Below are 17,901 nucleotides of genomic sequence, written 5' to 3'. Positions count from 1 at the left end.
TCCCAAAAGCCCCCCCAAGGTGAGAGTGCGTGGACGGGAGTGTTTATCCCCATTTCGCAGATGAGCAAGATGAAGCTCACACGGGAACGGTGAGTCCCGAAAAGCAGCGCGGCACGAATTGACGAAGAGACTCCAATCCGGAGACCCCGGCCCCGGCCCCCGCCTCCGCCCCCGCCCCCGCCCCCGCTCTGGGTGGCGCTGCAGCTTCTGCCCCTTTAAGAACGCCCCGCGGAAACAGGCAGGAAGGGGGTGGTGCTTGCTCCCGAGACGGATGTGCGTACGGACCAATGGGTGCTGCAGTCGCAGCAGCGGCGGCCAATGGGCGCGGTGGGGGCGGGGCCAGGCGCCCGAGCCTGGTTCCCGAGGCGCGGCGGCCGCGGCTGGGGGCGGGGAGGGGGGCGCAGGACCCCAGGCGGGGGTCCCGGAGCCGGAGGCACGTGTCCCGGGGCGCCGGCAGGGTTGCGCCGGCTGGGGGCGCTGCCCAGGCCTGGGCTGGTCTGGGTGCTGGGGCGATGGGGGCTGGGGCCGATGGGCGGGGCCAAGGGCCGCGGGGGGAGGCGAGCCCGGGGGCGCGGAGGGTCGGAGTGCTAGAGGGGGCGCGGCCGAGCGCGGGCGGCCGGGGGTGGGAACCAAAGGGGACTGAGGGGAGTGGGTGGGGGCGGTGCTGGCAGGGAAGTGCAGGGCCGGGGGCCCCGAGGGGTGCGGGGGGTCGGGGGCCCCAGACTGGTGGCGTCAGACAGGCATGAGGCGTTGGGGGCCTGGGTGGGAGGTTGACGGAGAGCCAGGCCGGGGCGGGGGAGCGTCTGGAGGGCGTACGGTGTTAGGCGATCGGGAGAGGGGCGTCTGGGGACATCAGGGTGTTTACGGTCGACTGAGTGGCTGTGGGGGGAGCTGGCCCGGGCTGGGGGCGGTAGTTGGGGGAGGGGGGAGGGGGAGTTATGCGGGCGCAGGGGATTGTGGGGGTGGGGGCTGGGAGGGTCTCAGAAAATGGGGCCGGAGCCCGGAAGGAGCAGGCAGGTGAGGGTTAGGGAGGAGATGCTGTGGGTTAGAATGAAGGCTAGGCTCTACCACCTCCGAGCTTGGGTCCTGGGGCGGGGGGGGCGGGGGGGGGGAGGGCAGCTGTTCAAGCCAGAGGAGGAGGCTGTAGAATGCTGTGGGGGTCTTGACCACTCCTGTAAAGGAGGCTACTTTGAGAGAGTGATCAGAAGGCTTGAGGAGAGGAGAAAGGGCTCCCAGGGAAGGGTTTAGGTCAGGGTCCTTGGTGTTGGGGAGTGGTATTAGATTCAGGGTATGGGAAGAAAAGGCTTGGGATTTCTAGTGGCAACCCTTAGGAGAAGGGGCAGCTGGAGATAGGGAGTCCTGTTAAAGATTCAATTCCCTTTGGGCTCTAAAAATAGATTTCCTGAGACTTCAGTCACCCTAAAAAAAATCCTAGCACCCCCTCTGGGCATTTAATCTGATAAAGCCCCAGGTTTAAATTCTGTCCCTGGAGTTGCCTTGCTCTGTGACCTTGGGCAAATAGCTTTGCCTCTCTGGGCCTCAATTTCCTTTTCTGTAAAATATGGAGGGGGGGATGTTTCCTACTTCTCTGGGTATTTGTAAAAACTAAAAAAATAATTAGCTGTAAAACAGCTTACATTGTTTGAAACTGATTGATCCCCAGGGTTTGATGTGTGGGGCAAGCATGTGTTGTTCTTTATCCCCTGTATAGATGAGGAAATTAAGGCCTGGTGCCCCTAACTCACACAGCAGGTGATTGGCTGTGTGGTGAATGGATGCAGAGGAGAATTTGAGAGTGGGATTCTTACCCCATCCATTCCCCCTACCAGGGCCAATTCCCGTCCCCCCAGCAGCATGGCATCCTGTGCTGAGCCCTCTGCCTCGGGGCCCGAGCCCACTGCCCCACTGCCTGCTGGGGTCCCACCACTTGAGGACTTCGAGGTGCTGGATGGGGTGGAAGACGCAGAGGGCGAGGAGGAGGAGGAAGAGGAGGAAGAAGACCTGAGTGAGCTGCCACCACTTGAAGACGTGGGGCAGCCTCCATTGGAGGAGGCTGAGCAGCCTGGGGCCCTGGCCCGAGAGTTCCTGGCCGCCATGGAGCCTGAGCCCGAGCCTGCCCCAGCCCCGGATGAGTGGCTGGACATCCTGGGTAAGGAGCAGGGGTGGTTTGGGTTGACCCACATGGCCCGGACAGCTCAGGTTCAGGAATGACGTTGGCCTAGGCCCTCTTCTCCCCTGAGCCTCATTTTCCCCTCTCTGCTATTCAGTAGGTTGGAAGTAAAACATGTAACCACGGTGATCGCCCGCCACAGGCAACTGGTTGAGACACTTCATATCTAAGAACCCCTTTCATTGTCACATGCACACGTGCACACGCATGTCATGTTATGTCCCTGTTTCCCAGAGCTGCTAAGAGCAGCTCAGAGAGGCTGAGTCACCTGCCCAGGACTACACAGCCAGTATGCCGGGTGCTGGCAGTTCCTAACCCCCACTATTGCGTTTTTTGGCATTTGTCTGACAAGTGCTTGTCCCCTGAAAATGTGTTCAGGGGTCAAATAGATCTGGAGAACATCCCATCTTGTTCAATCCTCTGCCTGGCTCATAGCATGCATTAGCATTGTGACTGTTCAGAGAAGTCCTACAAGAAAGAAACTAGGGGAACCCACACATGTGCCCCACCATGTACCCCATGATAGCGACTCTGGAAACTAGAGAAACATATTGCTACTGGTACTGTTACTAGTATATTAAATAACGTTAATATCTGCTAATAAATGTGGTAGTGAAACATCATTAATCAGATCATGGATACTGATATTGAAGCAATAGTATCAAGTAATCCCGATTTGATAATGGAGAATTGTTACTATTATCATCTCTACTGTTGATAGAAATGTTACTTCTAAAAATAACACCAGGTTGGGGTGCCTGGGTGGCTCAGTCAGTTAAGTGTCTGCCTTCAGCTCAGGTCATGATCTCAGGATCCTGGGATCGAGCCCCACATCGGGCTCTTTGCTTCTCCCTCTCCATCTGCCCCTTCCCCAGCTCATGCTCTCTCTCTCCTTCTCTCTCTCTCAAATAAATCAATAAATATAATATTAAAAAAGTAAAAATAATACCAGGTAATACCGAGCACTGGGTCTGTGCCAGGCCTGTGCATCATATTTTAGCCTCACAACAACCCTGTGATGTAATTCTTACCATATCCCCATCTTTTTTTTTTTTTTTTTTAAGATTTTATTTATTTGAGAGAGAGCGAGCGCACAATGAGGGAGAGGGTCAGAGGGAGAAGCAGGTAAGGGGCTCCATCCCGGGACTCCGGGATCATGACCCAGGCCCAAGGCAGATGCTTAACCAACTGAGCCACCCAGGCGCCCCCCCATGTCCCCATCTTATAGATGAGGGAACTGAGGTACAGAGAAGTGGAGGTGCTTGCCCAACAGACAGCCTCCTTTGCTATATTAGAATTTGGGAAGCTCTTCTTTACTGATACCAAGAGCTGCCCTGCTTCCCGTCTGAGCACGAACCTGACTCCATTTATATTTGAGCCAGCCGTTTTCTGAGGTCAGAATTTGGGCTCCTGAACAAGGAAACTGAGGCCTTGAGAGGGTACGTGGTTTGCCCAGAGTCTGCCGCGATAAGAGGCAGTGCTTGGTTGTAACCCTACCAGCACATCCACCATCCGTGCCCAGAAACTTAGAGACACAGGGTTTCCTAGGGAACCACTGATCTGAGACTGGATATGAGGCAGGTACAAGTTGGGGAACAGTACAGAAATTTGGAACATTCTAGAATATTCCAGAATATTTATAGGTATTTCCCCGTTCCTCACCTTTAGTCAAAGGTCCATTCGGAATTATGGTATATTCCAAACTGGTGGAATAATATGGTATCCAGGTAAATGTTGGGAATATGGATGACTGCAGATATCAGTCTGATGGGCCTCACAGGTGTAAGCCCTCATTTGCCTTAGTGGTGGTCATGGGAAGACAGTGGCTGTCTTTGTTGTGGGAGTTCCTTGAGTGGATTCGTGAGGGTGCTGGGCCTCATGGCTGCTCAGTAGCTGTTGGCCGTGGTCATTTGGCCATTCCTGTGATTGCTTGGGGCTTGGAGGAAAACATGGGCTGTGGGCCCATCAGGGGGACTGTTGCTTATAGGCCCTCTGGCTGCTTAACTTTGAAATGTGATGTGGTGCTTTGGTAGGGACACCTGGTGTCACAAATACTCTGTTAACCAAGCAAACTGCTCACTCAGTGTCACCAGGGTTCTCCCTGATGACCCCATTTCATGGCTAGGTAAATCGAGGCTCAAATGTTGAAGGGCTGAATTGGAACCTGGAGAGGGAGTGAAGGGTGGCTCCAGAGTCTCTTGCTTGGACATCCCTGCTAGCCTGACTCTGCTGGGCAGGATGACTTTTCTCAGCTCTTTGCCCTGACTGAATCTTAATTTTTTTTTTTTTAAGATTTTATTTATTTATTTGTCAGAAGGGGAGGGTGTACGTGCAATGAGGGGGAGTGGCAGGCAGAGGGAGAAGCAGGCTCCCTGCTGAGCAAGGAGCCCAATGAGGGACTCGATCCCAGGACCCCAGGATCATGACCTGAGCCAAAGGCAGACGCTTAACCGACTAAGCCACCCAGGTGTTCCAAGTCTTAAATTTTCTTAACATAATGGTCAGACGGGCCATTATCATCACCCCTCAAATTGATCCTTTCATGCCTAGTGTCCAGACAGGGACAGTCCCAGGGGCATGGGATCACTTACCCAGTAAGTGGCAGAACAGCTGTTTGAGGCTCAGCTGGCTGCTGGGAGAGGGGTACTTGGGGAGCAGGCACGCATCTGACCTGCCCAGTGACAGGCTGCTTGTCCCTGGTCCCCGGCAGGGAATGGGCTGTTACGGAAGAAGACGCTGGTCCCAGGCCCACCTGGCTCGAGCCGCCCAGCTAAAGGCCAGGTAGTCACTGTGCAGCTGCAGACCTCGCTGGAGAACGGCACTCGGGTGCAGGAAGAACCAGAGCTGGTGTTCACCCTGGGTGACTGTGACGTCATCCAGGTGGGAGGGCGCAAGGGGCCTGGCAGCTGGCCTGGGGCTGAGTGGAGGAGGCCCATTGGGGTGGAGGGGAGGTGGTGGTGGCTGGAGGGCAGGGGCTGGGCGGGGGGGTAAGGCGGTGGTGGGGTCAGAGCAGGCATGGCATTGCTCCTCTGTACCTGAGCCTGCCTGACCCTCTTGTCCCACATACCCAGGCCCTGGATCTCAGCGTTCCGCTCATGGATGTGGGGGAGACAGCTATGGTCACTGCTGATTCCAAGTACTGCTATGGCCCCCAGGGCAGGTGAGAACCTGTTACCAGCAGGGTCCCCACGAGGGACCCCTTTGCTTACCAATTTTATAGAAAAAGAAACTGAGACTTAGGGATGGGAAGTCACTCACCAAGTCAGGTAGCTCATGGGTGGCAAGGTACTTCCCTTCCGTTTTACTGAGGAGGGGGTGACAGTGGGGCCAGCTCCCAAGTCTTGAGCCTTCCCCCCCGCCCCCCTGCTCCCTAGCCAACCCAGTGTGTCTAGGGTTCATTCATGGTGGTTGCTGGGTCTGAGTGCTGCTCTTGCCCCATCCCCCAGCAGGAGCCCATACATCCCCCCACACGCGGCCCTGTGCCTGGAGGTGACCCTGAAGACTGCCGTGGATGGGCCTGACCTGGAAATGCTCACCGGGCAGGAGCGTGTGGCTCTGGCCAACCGGAAGCGGGAGTGTGGCAATGCCCACTACCAGCGGGCCGACTTCGTGTTGGCTGCCAATTCCTACGACCTCGCCATCAAGGCCATCACCTCTAGCGCCAAAGGTGACTGCCAAGTCAAATCCTGCCGCCCCCTGCAAAGACATCCACTAGTGCCAGAAACATCCAGCCACAGAGGGACTCAGACTCAGAATGTTCTAGAATATACCAGAATATGGATAGATGTTCAACTGTTCCTACCTTTAGGCTGGAGTCCACTGTAGAGTTATGGTGTGTCCCCGATCAATGGAATGTTACAGAACGCAGGTAGATGTTGGAATGTGGGTGACCATAGACCGTGTCAATCCACGTGCCCTGTAGTTAAGCCTTCGCATTGCTTAGGCTCCATCTTAACAGACTACTTAGGAGTGCCCTGAGGATGGGGTGGTCTTGGCCTGTGTTAGAGATAGGGAAACAGACCAGAGAGGCTTGAGGTCCTCTGAGGAATAGATGGTGGAGGCCCTGCCCCTGGGAATTTAGAGCCCCTCTCTCTCCAGTCTCTTGGGACTGGGGCTACTCAGAGGCCCTCCCCACCAAGTCTCTTCTGCCACCAGGTACAGAGGGAGTGGGCCTTGGCCTGGGTCACACAGTGTGGGGAGTGCCTTTCCCTGGGTTAGAAGGTGGCCGGCCCTCTACAGATGGGCGGCTGTGGGGTGCTGACGGCATGGTAACCATGGCCACGGTTGAGCGCCATCCCCCCACAGTGGACATGACATTCGAGGAGGAGGAGCAGCTCCTGCAGCTGAAGGTGAAATGTCTGAACAACCTGGCAGCCTCACAGCTGAAGCTGGACCACTACCGCGCCGCTCTGCGCTCCTGCAGCCTCGTGCTGGAGCACCAGCCTGACAACATCAAGGCTCTCTTTCGCAAGGGCAAGGTGAGCTGCGGCCTGCAGGTGGACGGACCACAAGCCATGGGCAGATGGTATGCATAAGCTACAGGTGGGCAGGCTAATTCCCCCCACCCAGAGCAGTGGGGCTGGTTCCAAACTCTGGATTTGAGATGGGCATGGGCATCAACCAGGCAAGCTCTCTGGGGTACAGGTGGGGAAACTGAGTCCCAGACAGGCGCTGGGGTGTGGTCTGGATCATAGCAATTCATTGACTGAGGCCAGACTCGATCCCTAGGTCTTAGGTTCCCTTTTATCCCTGACACTGCTGTGTGGCCCTTTGGTGACTGCTCCTTGCATATAATCAACCCTCCACGGTTCACATGTCTCTCGGAGTAAAAAGCCAAGTCCTCATTGCAGCCCTTGGGGCTCTGAGTCATCTGGTTCTCCCTCCATCACCTTCCACCTCTCCTCTTCCTTCTCTCCATCCTGCTCAGCTTCCTCACTGCTTGCTGCCCAGGTCAGGGCCGTTCCCACCCTAGGGACATTGCACAGGCTTGCCCTCTGCCTGAAACATTCACGCCCCAGACTCCCCTCCCCCCACCCATGGGTCCCTCTTTCACCTCTTTCAGATCTTTGCTCTGATGTCACCTCCTCAGGAAGCTCTCCCTGCCACACCCACCTGACCCCCTGCCCTGTCTTCATGTTTTCCGTGTTGCTGTCAGCACAGGCAGGTGTCATTGTGGTTGTTATGTCCCTTACTAGAAGCTGGAGATTTTTGTCTCTTTCACTCCCTGGTAAATTTCTAGCCATGCCAACAGGGCCAGGTACACAGTGGGTGTCCAGTAAGTGCTATGGAATGTAGGGATGAATTTGGCCTGTGTAGACTTGACCGTAATTGCTTTTGCCCCCATCTCTGTTCATCCCTACCCTTGTGTGTGTCTGTGTGCGTATGTGTTGGGGGGAGAGGTTCAGCACCTTTTAGCAGTAAACTGAGGATGAGACACAAGCAAATGGCGGGCCACCTAGCCTGTTTATGAGAGGCATGAGCAGGGCCTCCCTCTAACAGCATTTTTTTTACTTGTGTGTAGGGTTCTGTGTAGAAGTGTGGGAAGAAGATGCTGTCTATTTTTTAGGGGTCGGTAATCCTCTTGGGGGCAGTGGGATTGTCTGGCTCATGTAGCCTCACACACGCTTATATTTGCTGGTTGTAGGCAACAAACCTATTCAAACAGATTCAAGCAAGAGGAGGAATTAATAACTTGTGGAACTGCCAAGTATGGGATGTTGGCTTCAGGCGTGGCTGGATCCAGGCGTTAGCAATGTTGTAGGGATGCTGTGCCTGTCTGCTGTGGGTTTTCCCCTCAGGTTGACCAAGATGCTTCTTCCTTTTCCCTCAGAAGTTCAAGGCTGGGGTGCCTGGGTGGCTCAGTCGTTAAGCATCTGCCTTCGGCTCAGGTCATGATCCCAGGGTCCTGGGATTGAGCCCCGCATCTGGCTCTCTGCTCAGCGTGAATCTGCTTCTCCCTCTGCCACTCCACCTGCTTGTGTTCCCTCTCTCGCTGTGTCTCTCTCTGTCAAATAAATAAAATCTTAAAAAAAAAAAAAAAGCTCAAGGCTTTCATCCTGCCCACTCAGTATCTGGTCTCTCAGTGACACCAGCATAGTTCAGATGGATCTCATTGGCTGGCTCTGAATCATTCACTGTAGTCAAAGCTTTGGAAATGCTCATTTGGCTTCTTGAGCCAACTAGGGTAGCAAGAGAGGAGGTGAGGTCAGCACCTAGGTTTCCTGCAAAGTCTGAGACAGACATGCAGGGGAGGTAACAGACTGGGACACTGAGCCTAGTGGGGCGCTTATGTAGTCTGAGGGCTCGGGAACGGTATAAAGGTGGCTGGATCCCTGGGATGATTGTTGGTGATAGATTTGGGACTGGTTGGGGTGGCCAGGAGCCTGGCAGGGCTGGGCCTTTTGAAGAAGATCCTGGTGCATTGTGGTTCCAGAGTGATGCCATCCATTTCCTCCCATAGGTGCTGGCCCAGCAAGGGGAGTACAGTGAGGCCATCCCCATTCTGAGGGCAGCCCTGAAGTTGGAACCTTCCAACAAGGTGAGCAGAAAGGAGGCAACCTTCAGACTTGCCCTGCCCGCCTGTCTGGGAAGTCATTCTGTGGTCTTTGCCTTGTTCTTCTTGCTGTGGCTCTTTCTATGGTGTTCCAGCCTGGGCAGTGACAGGGAGAGGGTGGGCGGCTGAAGAGTCCCAGCCAGTTTGCTGAGACCCTCATGACCCCTGCATAGGTGGTTTGGGCTCACCCCTCCCCCACAGGGATCCCAGAGGCCAAGGGTGCCACCAACGTGGCCAGGTCAGTGTCCTCAGCTTTCCTACCAAAATCTTCTTCTCTCCTGGCCACCTTGTGCTCTTTCCCATCCACTGGTTACTTAGGGGAATAGAGATGGCAGCCTCCACTTTGCTGATGCCCAGAGAGGGGCAGATGGAACTTTCGTGTCCCACTGGCCCTAGCCCCAAAGTGACCAGGGGCCCCGGAAAGGCAGAGCATCAGAAATGATGGTCAGGTTCGCTGCCGCCACTGCGTGTTCTTAGCCCAACTGACACCCACCTCTTGCAGACGATCCACGCAGAGCTTTCGAAACTGGTGAAGAAGCACGCGGCCCAGAGGAGCACAGAGACCGCCCTGTACCGGAAAATGCTGGGGAACCCCAGCCGGCTGCCTGCCAAGTGTCCTGGCAAGGGTGCCTGGGTGAGCTGGGGCTGGCAGGCACAGGGATGCTCCCAGAGGAGGGGCAGGGGCTAAGGGCGGGGCATGCCACCCAGAAGGAGTTTCTTCATTTTGCAAGCATTGATGTCCCTGTCAGCTGGGCTGTGTTGGACCATGTTGGGGACACAGAGAAACCTCAGCCCTGTGCAGCCAGGGCTAGAGCAGAAGATGGAACACAACCTGTAGTGCTCAGGGTGGGGAGTGATAGCTCTTTCAGAGGGGAAGGGGAGGTGTTCTAGAACAGAGGACACTTGGCTTGAGTTTTGTTGTATGAATAGGAGTTTGGCGGAAGGTGGGAAAGGCATTGTCAGGCAGTGGTTTGCTGGGAGGCCTGTTTGGGCCATGTTGGTAGCTGAAGCCCGCGGTATCGGTCTTGACCGCCCTCCAGCCTTCTCTTCCCTCCCCTTTATCCACAGTCCATCCCCTGGAAGTGGCTGTTTGGGGCAACTGCTGTTGCCCTGGGGGGCGTGGCTCTCTCTGTGGTCATCGCTGCCAGGAACTGACCACCCAGGTGGCCACCACCCCCTCGCACACCGTGGACCCCGCCCCGCGCTCCCTAACTTCCCCAGGCTCCCTGTCCACTGCCCTGTCTGATCTAACCCCCTCCTCTGGGGCAGGAGCAGTGAGGTGTGGGGGCCACGTGGCCCCAGTGAGCCAGGAGGGACTATGGCCCTATAGGAGGAAAGTGAGGCAGGGCCCGGGCTCCATGTCCAGCCCGGAGGGAGGGGGCCTTCATTCCTCCAGACCCAATTCCCATTCCCACCCCCACCCCCTTGGGTTAGGTCTCAACAGAGGCCGGCCAGAGTTTCTCCTTCCCAACAGGCCTGGGGGCAGCCCTTCCCCAACCCAGTCCCTGTCCAAGCGTCAACCCCCACCCACACCGCCTGCTGCCCTCTGTCCAGGTTCTCCCTCCCACCCCTTCAGTGAAATAAAGCCTCCTACCCCGCACTCTGCTGCCTCCAGTCCCTTCTTCCACTGTCACTTGGGGCTGGGCCAGAGACAACCTGTGTTACATCCAGGGTCATGCAGGACTAGAGCGGGGGGTATCTCCTCCCAGGCCACGGCAGACTTGCTTTACAAAGGGGGCAACAGAGGCCTGGAGAAGTGGGGCGATGCCTTCAGGGTACACAGCTGGGCTCTGCTGGGGTTCACACCCAGTTATGCTGGTTACTCTACTGCTCTCGTTTCTGTTGCCCCATCTGGGGATCCTGACAGGATCTAACTGGGGACAGTGCTGAGACCTGAGCGACCACAGTAGGCTGGCTATACGGCAAGCATACAGCCCCATGTCTGGGTAACAGCATAGCCAGTGCAAAGGCCCTGGAGCAGGATTGAGCCCGGTACGTTTAAGGTTGAGAACAGTGTGTGGTCAGCAGAACTGGACCCTGTGGGGCCTCAGGGACTATGGGGAGGGGTTAGGTTTGATTCTGGGAGTTCCTCTTGATCTCCTTTACTTCTTCCCCCAACCTGGGGCTGTAGGAGCTTCTCCCTTAAATGCTGCCCACCATCACAGCCAGAACAGGCAGAGCCAGTGGTCAGGCCTCTGCCAGCACAGCACCTGAGACCCTTCTCTTGGCTTCATCCTGCCTCAGGGAGAGGAGATCTCCAGGAATAGATCATCGCTACAAGTATCTGTTCTGCACCTGTCCCCTAACAGCTACAGGAGGGAAAGCCACTGGCCAGAGCCACCCAGCAGAAGGTAGCTGTTAGGCCTTGACCTTGCCTGCTCCAGGCCCCTGCTCTATGAGCCACCTGGATGACTCTCTGGGCACAGATCTGTGGGTGGCTTGAACCTGTTCCTCCTTTCCACCATTCAGCCTTCTTAAACTTATACTTTGTACTCAGACAGCAGGGGGCTCTGTGGGTGGTGCTGCGGTAGGGGCTGTGGGTTGGCCAGGCTTGGGGGGCCAGAGTCCTCGATAGGACACCCCTTCTTTCCCTGGTCTTTCTGACCTCAGGCTGGGAAGCTGGCCTGAGTGGTGACCAGCGAGAAGGTGGGCTGGCAAGGGTGACTTCCTAGCCTGGGTTGTGAGGGTCATTGCTCCCGCTGATCATGTGCTGGCATGCCATTAGTTCACCAGGGACCCACAGTGGCTTCATTCTATGCCCATCCTTCGCATATTCTGGAGACAAGTCCTTTGTCGGATAGGTATATCATGAATATTTTTCCCATTCTGGAACTCACTTTTCATTTTCTTAGAGCAGACGTTTTAAATTTTGATGAAGTTCAGTTTATGTTTTTGTCAGTATTTGCTAATCAGGTTTGCAGGGATTTTCTAGGCTTTCTTTTAAATGGTTTATGGCTTCAGTTTTTCTATGGAGATCCATGATTCATTTTCAGTGAATGTTTGTATGCGGTGTGAGGTTGGAGTTGAGGTTCATTTTCCAGATAGCCTATCCAGTTCTAGAAACATCTGTGGGGAAGACGTTCTTTTCCCTAGCAAGTTATTGTGGCAGTCTTGTTAAAAATTAGCTGATGACACGTGTGAGTCCTCTGGCCTCTGTTCAATGCTCAGGGTCTTTGTGTCCTTGGGGGTCTCTTTGTCCTCTTCGTGGGTCTCACACTGGGTTCCATGCTGTCCTGAAGCCTGTAGCTTTTTAGTAATGCTGGAGTCAGGCTTTGCTCCAAGGTTCTTTTGGTTGTGCCCATTATTAGCTGAGCATAGCTCAGCCATATTAGCTGAGGCCCAGAAAGGAGTCAGGTCCTGCCCAGGGTCCCATCACGTGGACACAAAAGACAAGATTAGGCCCAGGTCAGCCTACCTTCAGAGCCCATGCTCTGACCACCAGCCAGTTCTACACCTCCCTGCAAGTTAGAGCCAGGAAACGAGAGAGGCTTTGAATGCCATGGCCAGGAGTGTGAACTTTAGTATGTTCATTCCCTTGGTCATTCCATCCTCAATGGTCTGGGGGGGAAGGTGGGGGGGGACAGGGTGTCCAGGATGAGGGGCAGTGAAGTTTCCCTGAAGGCACAGGAGTCCTTTGGCAGGTGTGAAGAGTGCTCCCAGGACTGGCATGGCATGCGCAAAGGTGTGCTGGACAGCTAGGATGGAGTTTTCTTTCATATGAAAACATATACCAGTGCCTCCTGTATACTTGGTCTTAGGCAATGAGTCAGCCTGACCCTTGAGGGGTGCAGCTCACAGTGGGCTGTGAATTGGAAGTGAGCATGATAGAATGAGCTGTGTGTGTGTGTGTGTGTGTGTGTGTGTGTGTGTGTGTGTGTGTGAGTGAGGGTGAGGGGGGTGGGTGGGGGGGCATTCACATCTCCTAAGCACTTCAGCCATCTCACATCATCGTTAAAGGACAACCTCCTGGGTCACCCAGCGTGGGACCATCAGGTCCTTGAATGCCTGTCTTCTATTTCTTCTCCTGGTGGAACTCCCTTTCATGCCTTTCCATGCAGATGGGGCTGGTTCCCCACCAGCCTTCAGGGGTGGGTCTGCAACCCAAGCCTGACCAACCAGAGCATTCTAGGCCCCTGGCCACACTGATTGGCTCCTAGATGGTCATGTTACCCACAATGAGCCAATCAAAGCCTGCTCTGATACTTCTGGAGCCATGGGGAAGTAGGTGCTCTTTTCTAGGGGCTGCTGAGCTGGTGGAATGATGGCCTGGTACTGCTGTGGTTATCTTTGTCTCTACAAAGAGGGTCCTGAGAGTTAAGGCCACCCAGAGAGCAGAGCTGAGAGAGCAACCTGGACATGTCCTGGTGACCCCATTCAGCTCCTGGAGCTAGCTGGGCCTGGAGTCTGTCATTTCTTTAGACGTTAGAGCCAATAATTGTTTTTGCCTGAGTCAGCCTAGGTTTTCTGTTGCATGTGGGCATTTGGGGGCGGGGGGTCTGCCAGGTTATATCAGTTTTGTTCTGTGGCTTGCTGTGTCTTCCTTGGGGAGCCTCCCTCACTGGGCAGTGGACAGAAAGGAGTGATCATAAATGCTTGTGGGCAGATGGGTGGGTGGAAGAAAATTACCATGGAGTCATCAGTCACCTGGGCTGATGGAGGTATTTTAACCGACATTGAAAATTTCCCAGGAGGTCTAGCAAGCACACAGGCCACCTTTGAGGAAGAGTCTGCACGGCCATCACTACAAACTGTTCCCAGGTAATGCTAGGCCTTACCTTCTTAATGGCTCGTGGTGAAGATAATACAGCTGATTCATGAAGCAAAATGGAGGTTTGAGGGCACTTCAAGGCCCTACTGATGTAGATCAGTAAAGAAATAACTAAGCAGGCCTAGGTTGTCCAAACCCTGCACGTTCCCAAGAAAGGACCTGGGCAGGTCACGTCTAAGTTCTTGGGATAGTCTTTTTTTTTTTTTTTTTTTTTTTAGATTTTATTTATTTGATAGAGATACACAGTGAGAAAGGGAACACAAGCAGGGAGAGTGGGGGAGGGAGAAGCAGGCCTCCCGCGGAGCAGGGAGCCTGACGCGGGGCCCTGGGATCATGACCTGAGCCGAAGGCAGATGCTTAACGACTGAGCCACCCAGGTACCCCTTGGGATGTTCTGATAGTCTATGCTAACAGTATAATTTAGGGTGGGGCTTTTGGTCCCATAGTTTCAGCTTGACCTGTGGAGGGGCTGGAGACTGAGGTTAAGCACATGGGTGGTCAGCCCTCTTTTCCACTAAAAACCCTGGACAACAAGGCTCGGGTGAGCTTCCCTGGTTGGCAGTACTCCGTGCGCGTTGTGGCAAAGTTTGCTGGGAGAATTAAGGGGTCTGCACTTGGATGCTTGCCTTGTTTCTCCTGGTCTCTGCCTTATGCACTCTTTTCCTTTCACTGTAATCAGTCATAGCCATGAATATCACAGCTAGACTTGCTGGCTTTGAGATGCCCAGTTGAGGGAACAGTGGAGCAGGCACGGGACCCTGGGGCTGCATGCTGGCTGCCCCACCATGCAGAGGGGCTAGCTCCAAAGTGAGCGCTCTCATGGATCTTTGTAATCTCTCTGCTACAAAATAGTACATTTCAAAATCCCTAAGGCTCATTGGCTGACTGAGCAGCTAAGCGGGTAGGAGGCTGTGGGACAGCTGTGCAGAGATGTGGCTCTAAGGGCTGTGGGCTGCAGAAATTTTAAGGTGTTCCTGAGGTTTCTTATTGTGTATCATCCCAGGAGTAGAAGTGAGACAGACCTCACTACTGTGATTATGTTGTTATTGGGCACAGTTGACTTTATTTATTTTTTAATTTTTTAAAAAGATTTTATTTATTTGACAGAGAGAGAGCGAGAGCAGGAACACAAGCAGGGGGAGTGGGAAAGGGAGAAGCAGGCTTCCCGCTGAGCAGGGAGCCCAATGCGGGGCTTGATCCCAGGACCCTGGGATCATGACCTGAGCGGAAGGCAGACGCTTAACGACTGAGCCACCCAGGCACCCCGGGCACAGTTGACTTTAAGATATGGAGATAATTTGGGTGGGCCTGGCCTCATTGGTTGCAGATGAGGAAGTCAGAGAGACTTGAACTATGAGAGGGATTCAACATTCAAAATTCTCCCTCTCAAGAAAGGGAGGCTCTCTATTACTGAGGTGGAGGGGGCCATGTGGCTAGCACTTGAGAGTGGCCCCCAGCTGACAGCAAGGAAGTGGGGACCATAGTCCTATAGCCACCAGGAAATGAGTTCCACCAGCAACCTGAAGAAGCTTGGACATGGATCCTTCTTCTGTTGAGCCTCTGGATGAGGATGCTGCCCAGCCAACACCTTGCTTACAGCTTCATGAGACCTTGAGCAGAGGATGTTAAAACATACCAGACATCTGACTCACAGAAACTGTGAGATAATAAACGTTTGTTGTTTTAAGCCACTAAGTTTGAAGTGCTTTGTTATGCAGCAGTAGCTAACTAATACATGTATTGGCAATAGCTATTAGTTAACAATTACTAATGAATAGTGGGTGTTCATCCCAGTGTGGTTTAAAAACACATAAACTGCAAACAACATAAATAGGTGACAGAAAGGGATTATATAGATAAATTATTGTAAACTCTTTAATAATAATGATTTCCATGATGATGCTGTTTGCCATTTCTCCAGGGCCAGGCCCTTGTGTAAATGTTGTGATTATCCATATTTTATGATGTGAGCACACCGAGGGGGGCAAGACATGTCCCAAGCCATATAGGGAACGAGGAGCAGACTAGGGTCACTGTTCCCATCATAGAGCCAGAGCTTCAGCAATGAGCTTGCCAGATAAGAGTATATGTCCAGGGGCCATCCCATGGTGATCAGCCAGCTTCCCGGGGTTCCATTGGGAGCCACTGGGGCATTAAGCATAAAGTGGAGAAATGCTTGTTACTAAGCAGCACAGCCCATGGTTGCGGTGTTCTTAATTCTCTCTGTTTTTGGGGAGGGGGGAGGGAAGGGAGGGAGAGGGAGGGGCAGAGAGAGAGGGAGAGAGAATCTTAAGCAGGCTTCATCCAGCATGGAACCTGACGCGGGGCTTGATCTCACAACCCTGAAATCATGACCTGAGCCGAAATCCAAGAATCAGATGCTTGACCGACTGAGCCACCCAGGTGCCCCCCCTTCTCTTTTTAAAAATACTTATTTATTGGGCGCCTGGGTGGCTCAGTTGGTTAAGCGACTGCCTTCGGCTCAGGTCATGATTCTGGAGTCCCGGGATCGAGTCCCACATCGGGCTTCCTGCTCAGCAGGGAGTCTGCTTCTCTCTCTGACCCCCCTGACCCTCTACCCTCTCGTGCTGTCTCTCATTCTCTCTCTCTCTCTCTCAAATAAATAAATAAAATCTTTAAAAAAAAATAAAAATACTTACTTATTTAAGTATCTCTGTAACGTGGGGCTTGAACTCACAACCCTAAGATGAAAAATCACACGCTCCCCCAAACTGAGCCAGGCAGGCACCCCTGTTCTTAATTCTCTTAATTTCTCCAAGCCTCGGTTTCCTCATCTGATGGATGAGTCCAAACCACTGTATTCACTCCTAAAGGTAGTTTTGTTTTTGTTTTTGTTTTTGTTTTTTTTTAAAGATTTTATTTATTTATTAGAGAGAGAGAGACAGCGACAGAGGGAACACAAGCAGGGGGAGCGGGAGAGGGAGAAGCAGGCTTCCTGCAGAGCAGGGAGCCCGATGTGGGGCTCGATCCCAGGGCCCTGGGATCATGACCTGAGCTGAAGGCAGACGCTTAACCGACTGAGCCACCCAGGCGCCCCCCTAAAGGTAGTTTTGAATGCCAAGCACTGAACACAGAGCCTGGTGCATTTTAAGCACTAAATGTTACTACTGTTGTCTATTTATGAGCTAAATCACAGAGGCTCAGAAAGGGGCCGTGCCTTTCCCAATGTCACACATGAGCTGGTCAGCCCTCAAAACTGGCTCCTCCCATGTTCTCCATTCAGCAGTCCAGCTGTCTCTGTACTCCCCATCCTTCGCTCCAGACTGCCCACCCCTCATCTATCCTATTCCTGCCCTCTGGGCAGTGCAGCCGTGCCTGCTCCAATATTGACCTGGCCTACCTCCTGGATAAACAGCTGGGCCCAGACAGCAGGCAGAGGACTCAGTGTATCTGAGCAAGTGCTGGCCTCTACCATTTAGGAGGGACTGACCCCAGATGAAGGGTAGAAGATTCCAGAGCTTTGACCCCGGGCTTAGACAGGCTGGAGTCGGAATCTTCTGCAGCAGCATCTGAAACCATTCTGAGTCTCATTCTCATCTACAAAATGGGCTGATAGCGTGTTGTGAGAATTAAATATTTATTCATTCAACACATATTTCCTGAGCACCTACTCCATGCTAGGCCCTGTACTGAGGGTGTTCAATGAGGAAATATATAAAAAGGGACCCAAATACCAGAGGCAGAGTGAAGGGTAATCAGGAGGGCTCTGGGTCAGAAAGATCTTAAGTTCAGTTCCAGCCAGCTGCTCACTGGCAGCACCATTCCCCTTGAGTGCTGCCTCACCCTTCTGAGCCTTAGTTTCTCCATTTGTAAATGGAGATATTTTAACAGCAGGTATGGGAGAATGTTTCAGGGAATCTAGCATTGGGTTCAGCAGTTTATAGTTAGGGGGTAAATGGATGATAGTGCCAACTTGGCATTGGTGGACAGAACTAAGGAGGTCAACTTGGTAGAGATACGTAGAAGGTCCCTGAACTTCACCTTCCTCTCTTACCTCAAAATCTTCATCTTATGACCACTGTCTGTAATTAGATTGACGGGAAAAAGAAAACAAATCAAGAACTTCCTACAGGTTAGGAGACCCAGGAGCCTAGGAGAAGCTTGCCTGGGCAAGCCAGTGCTGTTCTCCAGCCTCAGTTTCCCCACCTGTAAAATGAGAGATTGATAAAACTGCACAGTTCCTGTGAAAAAAAAGTCTGGCAGGTCCTTGAAAAGTTAAACATAGAATTACCATAGGACCTAATGATGTCACTCATAGGTGTAGACCCAGGAAAAGGGAAAATATTCATCCACACAAAAACTTGTCCGTGAGTGTTCACAGCAGTGAAATGGTGGAAACAACCCAAATGGCCATCAATGGATGAATGAATAAACAAAATGTGGTCAGTC

General features: G+C 53.3%; 1 protein-coding gene across 6 annotated transcripts; it reads left to right on the top strand.

Annotated features, from left to right (window-relative positions):
* Window positions 1-310: 310 nt before the first annotated feature.
* On the top strand, window positions 311-10,323 carry FKBP8 (FKBP prolyl isomerase 8). 6 transcript variants are annotated; one of them, XM_025885167.2, is made up of 9 exons: window positions 311-433; window positions 1,830-2,149; window positions 4,881-5,050; window positions 5,242-5,330; window positions 5,617-5,837; window positions 6,410-6,648; window positions 8,631-8,708; window positions 9,226-9,357; window positions 9,792-10,323. In XM_025885167.2, the coding sequence occupies exons 2-9, from the start codon at window positions 1,855-1,857 to the stop codon at window positions 9,876-9,878; spliced, it is 1,311 nt and encodes a 436-aa protein (XP_025740952.1). In that variant the 5' UTR covers window positions 311-433; window positions 1,830-1,854; the 3' UTR covers window positions 9,879-10,323. The 6 variants fall into 6 exon arrangements, with proteins under 6 accessions (XP_025740952.1, XP_073757075.1, XP_073757074.1 ...); XM_073900974.1 differs by lacking the exon at window positions 311-433 and adding an exon at window positions 603-622; XM_073900973.1 differs by lacking the exon at window positions 311-433 and adding an exon at window positions 998-1,017 and having other exon boundaries at window positions 5,620-5,837.
* The last annotated feature ends 7,578 nt before the right edge of the window (window positions 10,324-17,901 follow it).

Source organism: Callorhinus ursinus, unplaced genomic scaffold, assembly GCF_003265705.2.
Source record: "Callorhinus ursinus isolate GAN/ISIS: 27379988/994484 unplaced genomic scaffold, GSC_fseal_2.0 scaffold15, whole genome shotgun sequence".
Classification (NCBI taxonomy): domain Eukaryota; kingdom Metazoa; phylum Chordata; class Mammalia; order Carnivora; family Otariidae; genus Callorhinus; species Callorhinus ursinus.
The sequence above is the reverse complement of the archived record's forward strand: the minus strand, read 5'-3'. Positions and strand labels throughout refer to the sequence as shown.

Coding starts and splice junctions, on each gene's coding strand:
- FKBP8 (XM_025885167.2), top strand. CDS start 1,855: ATGGCATCCTGTGCTGAGCCCTCTGCCTCGGGGCCCGAGCCCACTGCC. Junction 5,838..6,409: donor CATCACCTCTAGCGCCAAAG/GTGACTGCCAAG, acceptor GGCCCTCTACAG/ATGGGCGGCTGTGGGGTGCT. Junction 6,649..8,630: donor CTCTCTTTCGCAAGGGCAAG/GTGAGCTGCGGC, acceptor TTCCTCCCATAG/GTGCTGGCCCAGCAAGGGGA.